The 11,940-nt window shown below is 40.1% G+C and overlaps 1 protein-coding gene across 1 annotated transcript in view; it reads left to right on the forward strand.

The window, feature by feature from the left end:
* Window positions 1-11,940, forward strand: part of LOC103725927 (transmembrane channel-like protein 1) — a 116,491-nt gene that overhangs the window by 66,783 nt on the left and 37,768 nt on the right. The window contains 1 exon segment of the mRNA XM_008823268.3: window positions 4,784-4,926. Coding sequence (XP_008821490.2) covers window positions 4,784-4,926 — 143 coding nt within the window.

Raw genomic sequence — 11,940 nt, forward strand, 5'->3', positions numbered from 1 at the left:
GGAGGGATTAGAGAAGGGAAAAAAGGAGGGAAAAAAAAAAAAAGTTACACAGAGCCCAAAGAGGAGCCAGTGGCAGAGGAAAAGACCAGCTGTAACCGGCAGGAAGACGGGACCAGAGTGCGCAGAGGCTCAGCAAAAGCAGTGTATGAAAATGTCGTGCTGAAGTGCATTACTCTGTAAGCTAATTTATAACGCAATAAATAAACAAAGAAGAATGTAATATTCTGTTCAGATTTCTGGATCTGAATTTCTGTAAAAGGAAAGGAAGCTGTGCTGGATAGCTTTAGTTGTCAACTTGACACACCTGCTACAGGGAGCCACAACTGGGGAATCTCCTCCATTGGACTGGACTTGTGGCCATGTCTGTGGGGTATTTTCTTGATATTTGAGTGATGTGGGAAGGCCCAGCCCACTGTGGGCAGTGCCACCCCGGGCAGGTTGTTCTGTATTGTATAAGACAGTGGGTTGAGCATGGGCCAGGAGAGCAAGCCAGCAAGCAGGTATCCTCCTGGCCTTTGTTTCAACTCCTGCCTCCAGGTTCCTGCCCTGAGCTCCTGCCTTGGGCTCCCTCAGTGATAAACTGTAACCCAGAGATGTGAGCCAAATAAACCTTTTTCTTCCCAAGTTGGTATTGGTCAGAGTGTTTTGTCACAGCAGTTGAAGGATAACATAGACAGCAGCTCAGCAGTGAGCGAAGCATCAGGCAGGAGACAGTGGGTGTGGTCGGAAAGATGGAGGTAGCTGTGGTTGCCTCAGCACGTGGTCCGTGAAGGCTAGGTTGGCTGTGGCTCTTGAAGAGCCATCAGGGCTTCTACTGGGTAGTGTCGGCCTTCTTGTTCCTTGCTCCTTTTGGTCTCTTTTAGATATTGAGTGATCTCATCCCCACCTTTCACCCACACTTAGCTCTGTATTCAGTTGGAAGGTGTACATGACCAATAACTCAAAGGAGGACGTAGATGGACTCAGTTCCTACAGTGCCTCCCCCTCACATAGCTTCAGCAGACAAGCTTCAGACGTTGCACCTTCATTTCCTAGCAATTTAACTTTGTGGGATTTTCCCCATAAAATAGCAGCCTGGCAATCACTACAAATCAGCAGAAATGGCTTAATGATGAAATCCATTCACCATCTTGAGGATGGACTATTGTCTTCCACAAGGAGTATTTATTTATAATTATAAGAAATCCCAAAGAGGGGCTAGAGACGGTAATGACTGTGTGGACCCAGAGCACTAGTCAGATGCTCTCTGTGATCCACATTCTCTTTGCACACTATTTTCAGGGTGTCTTTTAAGCCTAGACTGTAATTATGAATTATGAAAGATGTTAGATTGTAATATTTATGTATATGGAGATGAAGCTGCCCGAAATTTTTAAAAAATGTCCAGTGTCTTTTCTAAGAGAATCCACCAACACCAGGGACCAATCTATGGGTCCTTGCTATGTTAAGTTGTTATGGATCACTGTTTACGTTAAGTTGGCAAGCTATCTTGTATCTTTCTTTCTCTTAGAAGATATGGCACTATGACACAATGTAAGTTTTGGGAGACAAAACACAGAAAAAGCAGGATAGCTCAGTGTTCAAATATATAGGGTTTGTATGAAGGCCAGTTTGTGTTTTCTGTCATCTGCTGCCTATGGGAACTTTGGCAACTACTGAACTTCTCTAAAGCCCAGTTTATCTGCAGAATCGGTATCAGGCTAATAGTTATTGAATCTTTGTATACATTTGTTGAGGGACAAGTCTTGGTAAACAATAACTCCTCTATCACACCAAGTTACAAGCTAACCAGAGATAAAATACGGTTAAGACAGTTGCAAAGAACTTGGAGTCTCTTTATGGCAATGTAGGCTTCACAGCCAGACCTTGTTCCAGGAGTGTCCCTTTGCATGGGCAGAGCACAGCATGTGCTCCCTGAGGAGGAAGGGAGAGCTTCCTTTCATCACCTGGGCTCTACCCGCAGATTTGTTTGCACTCTACTGGCTGCAGTCAAGCAGCAAACAACTGAGAGTGCTACCCTTCCAGAATTTCTCCTCCTGGAAAAAAGCACCAGGAGTCAGGAGAATGATTGACCAAGAGGCAGCAACTTCAGAGGGTCATCTGTGAGATGAATAAGGTGCTTCACAGCTGTTAAACTACCAACAGACTATACCGGCTGGTACTCTTACTGTAGATGTCATAACTGAGTGTCAGGGCTGAGGGAAGGAGATGGGATCGGAAAAAAAGGGTTTGGAAGATGATATGTGTTGTTTCATGGGGACAAAAATAAACAGTTCAGGATGTAACTTTTAAACTGAACCAGAGGCCAAATGTTTATACTTATCAGGTTCTGTTATTGTTGTCCAGGGACAAAGAACTACTGTTTATGAAGTGCCAGCTTTGAACATATGTTGATGGCAAAGCACCAGATGAGCCGATGCCCCTGGTAATGACTGTGTGGACCCAGAGCACTAGTCAGATGCTCTCTATGATCCACATTCTCTTTGCACACTATTTTCAGGGTATCTTTTAAGCCTAGAACTGTAATTATGAATTATGAAAGATGTTAGATTGTAATATTTATGGATATGGAGATGAAGCTCCCTGAAATTTTTTAAAAATGTCCAGTGTCTTTTCTAAGAGAATCCACCAACACCAGGGACCAATCTATGGGTCCTTGCTATGTTAAGTTGTTATGGATCACTGTTTACGTTAAGTTGGCAAGCTATCTTGTATCTTTCTTTCTCTTAGAAGATATGGCACTATGACACAATGTAAGTTTTGGGAGACAAAACACAGGAAAAGCAGGATAGCTCAGTGTTCAAATATATAGGGTTTGCATCAAAGCCAGTTTGTGTTTTCTGTCATCTGCTACCTATGGGAACTTTGGCAACTACTGAACTTCTCTAAAGCCCAGTTTATCTGCAGAATCGGTATCAGGCTAATAGTTATTGAATCTTTGTATACATTTGTTGAGGGACAAGTCTTGGTAAACAATAACTGTAAAACAGGAAATATAAGGGGCACAAATTCCTCTCCCTCCATTGTCAATCTCTCAATGGATGGGATGCTCAGATGGCACCAGCAATTTGCTTTACCAAATTCACCTATAACATTGCTAATCTCATCCAGAAACACCTCAGAAACACCCTGAAATGGTTTAATATGAGCTACCCAGGCACTGACCAATCATACAGGAACTTAACCATCACAGGAGGGCCTCATCTCTTCTTAAGATAAAGAATGCAGGCACAGGCCTGTGTGGTATAGGGAAGTTCAGCATTTGGTTATCTGCCTACAACCTTCTCATTCCATCATGGCTTAGTTAAACCAACAAACTCATGAGACTGGGGGGAAGATTCTATTTCCTGCTAGTTCTTATAATATCCAAGAGCAAATTTCAGGAAGAAATAGCTTTTTTCAGATTTCTGTTAATGTCTAATTTGACTGAACTGGGCGTGCTCTTTGTTTAAGGTGATTCTCTGAATTCCTTCTCTTATTTCTCTTTTTAGGAATTGTTAGCCAGGGCCTTTTTTTTGTTTAGTTCCAAATATTATTTTGGGTTGAATTGTTTAGGGTTCATTGGAGAAATTACCAATAACTAATACATAATGTATTCATTCATATTTGTTATATATAAATCTTTACATTACATACATAATTTTTAAATTAAATTGCAGAGTATTATGCATAATACATATAATGTATATTTATGAGGATATTTATTTTGAGGCATTGACACAGAATTATCAAAACTGACATCTTCCATAATCTTCTACTTGTAAGCTAGTGACCTCTGGATACCTGTAGGATAGTCTAGGCCAAGTTCCCTGGGAATTTATGATGTGAGTTGCAGTCTGAGGGCAAGAGAAGATGAGAAGATACGTCCCAGTTCAAGCAGTAAAACAGGAAATATAAGGGGCACAAATTCCTCTCCCTCCATTGTCAATCTCTCAATGGATGGGATGCTCAGATGGCACCAGCAATTTGTTTTACCAAGTTCACCTATAACATTGCTAATCTCATCCAGAAACACCTCAGACACACCCTGAAATGGTTTAATATGAGCTACCCAGGGACTGACCAATCATACAGGAACTTAACCATCACAGGAGGGCCTCATCTCTTCTTAAGATAAAGAATGCAGACACAGGCCTGTGTGGTATAGGGAAGTTCAGCATTTGGTTATTTGCCTACAATCTTCTCATTCTATCATGGCTTAGTTAAACCAACAAACTCATGAGACTGGGGGAAGATTCTATTTCCTGCTAGTTCTTATAATATCCAAGAGCAAATTTCAGGAAGAAATAGCTTTTTTCAGATTTCTGTTAATGTCTAATTTGACTGAACTAGGCGTGCTCTTTGTTTAAGGTGATTCTCTGAATTCCTTCTCTTAATTCTCTTTTTAGGAATTGTTAGCCAGGGCCTTTTTTTCAGTTTCTCTTTATGCTGCACACCCCCACCTCCTCCATCTGTAGGTCTCAAAGTCCTATCACTAGCCATGAAGTCTGCCTTCATGTTTAAGTCAATGGACATTTCATAGTAATGGTTCCATATTGGAGTGAGCCAATACTTGGTTATAGAGAAGTCTATTTAGAAGTCACTGAATTTCAGAAAAACCAAGTATCTTCCCATCTATATGGCAACTGAAACATTTGCTCTATGGAACAAAGCAATAGGGCTTATGTCAGAACCATAATCTGACTGGAAATTTTTGTCAGTCTATTATTCCCCTTAAAGTCTACCTTTTCCTTCCAGTTGCCCTTCAGATCATCTGCTAAGAGGCTTTGTTGTTGGATTTTAGGGCCTGGCACAGTATTCTGTCCTCTTTTATGGCTACTATGACAATAAACGCACGATTGGATGGCTGAATTTCCGGCTGCCGCTTTCTTACTTCCTGGTGGGCATTATGTGCATTGGATTCAGCTTTCTGGTGGTCCTCAAAGCGTAAGTTTCATGTCTGATTTCTGGAATCAAACCAGGAATAAATCTGAGAATTGGATATAATTTTGATGTTATTTCATATCTAGAGAATGCTAAGTGTGTAAGATACAAAATGTAGTTTTAATATCAGCACTAGCTAGACTCTAACATCCTCAAATCAAAAGGGCTGAACACAAACACAGGCCTTTGGGTCATCCCACTGGGTCAGAAAGATGGCAACATGTCTCTCTTGTATTTAAGCATAATTTTGAGCTGTGCCCTTTTGTACTTGAAGGATTATATGACTCAAGGTTGCCAAGACAGAAGGGAGCTGCTGACCCCTGTGCACATAGAAAGGCTGTGGGTGGGGAATAAGCTCTCTAGGCAGAATCTGCTCTCTACTCATTTTTAAAAAGCCAGAATAGTCATCCAACCAAAAAACTTTTTAGCTATATAAGACAGAAAAAAAAACCACCTTCCCCAATGAGACCAACACTCAATTCTGCAATGATCATTTGTGCTAGGAAAGAATTTGTTAGAATATGGGAAAAGATCTCACTGGGGAACTTAAAAAATTGCTATTGCTTTATCCCCTTGCCGTTAAAGACATTGTAGATATCTAACACAGTTATTTGGGGCCATGGAACAAAACAAAATAAAACAATACAAAATGTGCATCCTTTAGCCAACTCTCTGATATAGGTTAAAAGAGTCTAAACATCTCAAGGATTGCATGCTTTCATTTTACTGTATACAAGGTGTCAGGCTTTGGCCCTGCTGTGGAAAGACCCCTCTAAGGGTCTTAGAGGGACAAAGTACACAGTCACCCTAAGTAGATTCGCTGGAGCAAGCTGTCCCACACTGGTGTCCCACCCCTGCCTCGCTTGCTGGTTATTTCAGGAAAAACTGTTATATTTAGTTTTTAAGTTGTTTTAAAACTTGAAAATAAAACCTTACTTAAGACATCATACCAAGAGATTTACTTATTAACTAAGTTTAACAAGAGACCCTGAATGTAAGATAACTGTCTGACCAGAGTACCACCACATTCCAACCCCTGTGCACATAGAAAGGCTGTGGGTGGGGAATAAGCTCTCTAGGCAGAATCTGCTCTCTACTCATTTTTAAAAAGCCAGAATAGTCATCCATCCAAAAAACTTTTTAGCTATATAAGACAGAAAAAAAAAATACCTTCCCCAATGAGACCAACACTCAATTCTGCAATGATAGTTTGTGCCAGGAAAGAATTTGTTAGAATATGGGAAAGGATCTCACTGGGGAACCTAAAAAATTGCTATTGTTTTATCCCCTTGCCCTTAAAGACACTGTAGATATCTAACACAGTTATTTGGGGCCATGGAACAAAACAAACAAAATAAAACAATACAAAATGTGCATCCTTTAGCCAACTCTCTGATATTTTTTTTTTTTTTGCCTGAAATACTGGGAGTATAACCCAGTACCTTACATATACCTGGGAAAGAAATCTACCACTTAGAGCCATGTCCTCAGTGACTCTGTCAGGCGCCAACTCTCTGATATAGGTTAAAAGAGTCTAAACATCTCAAGAAGGATTGCATGCTTTCATTTTACTGTATACAAGGTGTCAGGCTTTGGCCTTGCTGTGGAAAGACCCCTCTAAGGGTCTTAGAGGGACAAAGTACACAGTCACCCTAAGTAGATTAGCTGGAGCAAGCTGTCCCACACTGGTGTCCCACCCCTGCCTCACTTGCTGGTTATTTCAGGAAAAACTGTCATATTTTGTTTTTAAGTTGTTTTAAAACTTGAAAATAAAACCTTACTTAAGACATCATACCAAGAGATTTACTTATTAACTAAGTTTAACAAGTTAGTCTATTCTATGAGGTGAATATTGTCATTGCCAGATTCCTGAACAAAACTAATCTAATCAGAGAGAACTCTAAAATAGTAAAAAGTCTTGGAAAAGATTACTGGAAGAGACATAAAGTGTACAAGACTGAGCATAGAGTCAGTAGCAGAGTGCTTGATTACCTTATGCAAAGCCCTGTTTCTGTCCCTACCTCAGAAAACCAGTAAGCCATTACATGGAACTATGCTGTTGAACATTAATAGATCTGTGATAACTAGAACAGTCTTCTGGCAGATGAATCTAAAATGTTTAGAGAAAGACTGAACAAGACAAGCAAAATCTATGCTCTAAAATTTTCTAGTGGTAATACTAAAAAGATAAATATAATTTTGATAATATTATTTGTTTAATCAAGTACTAATATTTTAACATTGATAAAATTGATAAAATTGATAAAAAAATTGTTTTGGGCTGTTCTATGTCTTTCTGGGTGGGGGAATCAAGTCTTTGAAGTCTGTTATGTTGTACATGTGACACATTTTAAGTACTGGGTAAACACTTGCTATTGGGGTGGTTGCATTGATAAAGCAATCCCAGAGGATGTGGCAACTTCTTCAAATTTACCCAAAGATCCCATTTAGGATAGCAACTAGTCACTAACTCATTTTCCTCTAAAGTCATCCATATGTTAACCAGGCTGCCCTGGCTTTGGATCTCCTTCTGTCATGGAGGTTTGGTGGCTTGTCACCTGATTAGTAAGTCATTTAAACTCCTGGCTCTATAAGGCAATACATGTCTCCTAGTCTATTCTATGAGATGAATATTGTCATTGCCAGATTCTTGAACAAAACAAATCTAATCAGAGAGAACTCTAAAATAGTAAAAAGTCTTGGAAAAGATTATTGGAAGAGACATAAAGTGTACAAGACTGAGCATAAAGTCAGTAACAGAGTGCTTGATTACCTTATGCAAAGCCCTGTTTCTGTCCCTCATACTCATTTTTTTTTGTCCTGTCCTCACCTCCTACTCAAATCACATAAACCCTTGGGATAACTCTCATTGGATTAATAGGATTTGTTACTCAAACTGAATAGAAGGAGTTTGAGTATTAAAATCAAGTGGGCTGTATGAGGGCTCTGTCACCTTGCCCATACTATAAATCTCAGCATTCTCTTCCACAAAATGGGAGCAAATATCTGTTTTTAATTATCTACCCTTGAACCCTGGTGAACGGATTGCTTTTTTCCCTTAATTTTAACCCCTCCTTTCTCTTTCTAGTCCCTCCCTTCTCTTCTGTTCTTGAAGGCTTTGCAAGCCCTGTAGTAAAAAGAATTACACTAGTTTTGAAAGCAAGCTAGCACAGTTAAGTGTTGTAAAGCTATGACAGCTAGTCATCCTCTTTATATATTGTCCTCATCAATTTGAAGCTTAATACTGCAAAGTGGAAGTGGTTTGATTCTAGAATCTAGCTATCCTCACTAAAAGCACTTCTATAAACCAAAAATTCTGAATTTTACAATGGTGTATTTCACAGCTACTAAATTACTGGCAAGAGCTGAATACGATCCCATTTAGGATAGCAACTAGTCACTAACTCATTTTCCCCTTGAAGTCATCCATATATTAACCAGGCTGGCCTGGCTTTGGATCTCCTTCTGTCATGGAGGTTTCGTGCCTTGTCGCCTGATTAGTAAGTCATTTAAACTCCTGGCTCTATAAGGCAATACATGTCTCCCATTCCCACTGCCAGCCTTGTAAGCAATATTTGGTAGAAGAAGAATAGATGAGAACTGAATAGTTATATAGTTATATACTCATTTTTTTGTCCTGTCCTCACCTCCTACTCAAATCACATAAACCCTCGGGATAAACCTCAGTGGATTAATAGGATTTGTTACTCAAACTGAATAGAAGGAGTTTGAGTATTAAAAGCAAGTGGGCTGTATGAGGGCTCTGTCACCTTGCCCATACTATAAATCTCAGCATTCTCATCCACAAAATGGGAGCAAATATCTGTTTTTAATTATCTACCCTCGAGCCCTGGTGAACGGATTGCTTTTTTCCCTTAATTTTAAGCCCTCCTCTCTCTTTCTAGTCCCTCCCTTCTCTTCTGTTCTTGAAGGTTTTGCAAGCCCTGTAGTAAAAAGAATTACACTAGTTTTGAAAGCAAGCTAGCACAATTAAGTGTTGTAAAGCTATGACAGCTAGTCATCCTCTTTATATATGTCCTCATCAATTTGAAGCTTAATACTGCAAAGTGGAAGTGATTTGCTTCTAGAATCTAGCTGTCCTCACTAAAAGCACTTCTATAAACCAAAAATTCTGGATTTTACAATGGTGTATTTCACAGCTACTAAATTACTGGCAAGAGCTGAATAACTCAGAGAATGCATGCCTAATGAGACTTTCCCTATTGCAGGGTTCTCTGAGAACACATGGACTTTCTTCTGCTTATGAGCCTGTCAGCAACACTACTCATAGAACACATTAAAAATACCCTTCAACACTTTATGTTGTCATATCTGAACACTGAATGATGTTAGAATTTTGTTTATATGTACTATCTTATATGTATCATAAACCAACATCTATCGTAAACTGATATAAACACACATACAAATATTTTTTAGATTAAGCAGTAACAGTAGCCATAATTTATAATTCAAATAATTAATATTTGTCTAACACCTACTCACATCATCACATCATTAAAATGTTTAATTCACCCTTTTTTTCCTCTTTTTTTGAGACAGGGTCTTGTATATGCTAAGCTAAATCCAAACTCACCTCTTCACCTCTTCCTGTGTCCTGGGATTATAAGCAAGTGTATGCCAGACTGAACTCAGGGTTTCATACATGCTAGGCAGGCACTCTACTGAGCCACATTGCCAGCCAAACTCTTTAACTCTTTTTTAAAAAATATTTATTTCCAAATTTTATTGAATTTTTGCAAATTTCATACATATATTTTGATCAAATTTATATCCTTTTCCCCATCTGTACCTCCTTACTACTCCTGCCCAAGTTCATGTACTCTATTACACACAGACACACACACACACACACACACACACGCACACACACACACACACACACACACACACACACACAAAGTCTTAATAGAGTCAAACTTGTGTCCCCAAATGCCCTTTGGTGTGGGCCCATTCGCTGGAGCCTGGTCAACCTACCAAAAGTCAAACGCTCAAATAAAACTGATGTGCCCCTTCCTAGAAGCCATTAGTTGCCAATAATTCCTCAGGAAGGGATGGAGTTTCTAACCTACCTCTTCAAGTCTATGCTGGGATTTTGTCTGGCTTGAGCTTATGTGGGACTTGTGCATGCTGTCACCATTGCTGTGAGTTCATATGAGTAACCGCTCAGCTACCTGGAAAACTCTGCCCTGTGGTCGTCCAACCCCTCTGGCTCTTATTATCTTTTCACCCCCTCTTCTGCAATGATCCCTGAGTCTTGGGAAGCAGAAGACTGATATGAGTATCCTTCTTAGGGTTAAGCACTCTTCAGCATCTTATTCTCTGCACGTTGTCCAGTTATGAGTTCCTGTTTCGATCACCATCTGTTGCATAAGAGACTTCTCTGGTGAGAGTTGAGAGAGAGTAGAGATGCATTAATCTACGGGTATAACAATAAATCACTAAACAGTCAGTTTAATACTGTATCTATTTAGCAGAATAATAGCATTAGTCTCTCCCTATGGCCTATGACCTGTCTAGTCTCAGGTTCCTAAGCCTGATATCAATATCAGATATGGGCTCAATCTTATGAAACAGACCTTAAATCCAAATAGAAAGTAGTTGGTTACTCCCATAATATTTGTACCGCTATTGTACTAGTGTGCATATCTTGCCAGACCAGCTGTTGTTGTTGTACCTCACAGGATTCACAGCTGGATCGATGATTCTGTTTCTCTTCTGGTAGCAAGCTTAGCTCCTTCTGGCACTATGAAAGCTAGTCAAAGGAATAGCTGGATGTGGTGGCACACACTTTTAATTCCAGCACTCGGGAGGCAGAGGCAGGAGGATCTCTGTGAGATCAAGGCCAGTGTGGTCTACAAAGCAAGCTCCATGCCACCTGAGGCTACAGGGAGACTCTGTCTCAAAAAACAGAAAAGAAAGAAAAAGAAAGAAAACTAGCCAGTAGAGGTGAAGCTTTGAAGTCAGTACCAGCTTGACTTCTCCTTGTTTGCTGTACAGTTAATGTGTGTAATACCTTCAGCAATAGGTCTTACGATTAGGTTCTGTTGGGTAACAAAGAACAGGGGCAATGGCCAGTAGTGTTTGAGGGTCTAAGGAACCACCATGTCAACAGCTCTGAAAGAGGGAGTCCGTTTCTGGCATTGGGCTTTTTATTTGCTAGCCTGTGTATCGGGTAGGGCCACTGAACACTCAAGGATAACTACATTTAAACTTTTTTTATATGTGACCAAGCTTACATAGCCAGAACAGTATTTTGAACTCCATCCTCTAACTGCAGCCTTATTTTGCCCAAGCTCTGAGGAGGATTTGTCTGTTGTAAGAGGAGAAGCTTGCATGTTGTGATAGCAAAGACCCATGTCTAGCTTGTCCTAGGTAACCTTTTACAGTTTTTAAATACTCGGGAGGCAGAGGCAGGAGGATCTCTGTGAGATCAAGGCCAGTGTGGTCTACAAAGCAAGCTCCATGCCACCTGAGGCTACAGGGAGACTCTGTCTCAAAAAACAGAAAAGAAAGAAAAAGAAAGAAAACTAGCCAGTAGAGATGAAGCTTTGAAGTCAGTACCAGCTTGACTTCTCCTTGTTTGCTGTACAGTTAATGTGTGTAATGCCTTCAGCAATAGGTCTTACGATTAGGTTCTGTTGGGTAACAAAGAGCAGGGGCAATGGCCAGTAGTGTTTGAGGGTCTAAGGAACCACCATGGTCAACAGCTCTGAAAGAGGGAGTCCATTTCTGGCATTTGGGCTTTTTATTTGCTAGGATGTGTATCTGGTAGGGCCACTGAACACTCAAGGATAACTACATTTAAACTCTTTTTATATGTGACCAAGCTTACATAGCCAGAACAGTATATTGAACTCCATCCTCTAACTGCAGCCTTATTTTGCCCAAGCTCTGAGGAGGATTTGTTTGTCTGTTGTAAGAGGAGAAGTTTGCATGTTCTGATAGCAAAGACCCATGTCTAGCTTGTCCTAGGTAACCTTTTACAGTTTTTAA

Source organism: Nannospalax galili, unplaced genomic scaffold (genome assembly GCF_000622305.1).
Source record: "Nannospalax galili isolate Female #2095 unplaced genomic scaffold, S.galili_v1.0 scaffold3409, whole genome shotgun sequence".
NCBI lineage: Eukaryota > Metazoa > Chordata > Mammalia > Rodentia > Spalacidae > Nannospalax > Nannospalax galili.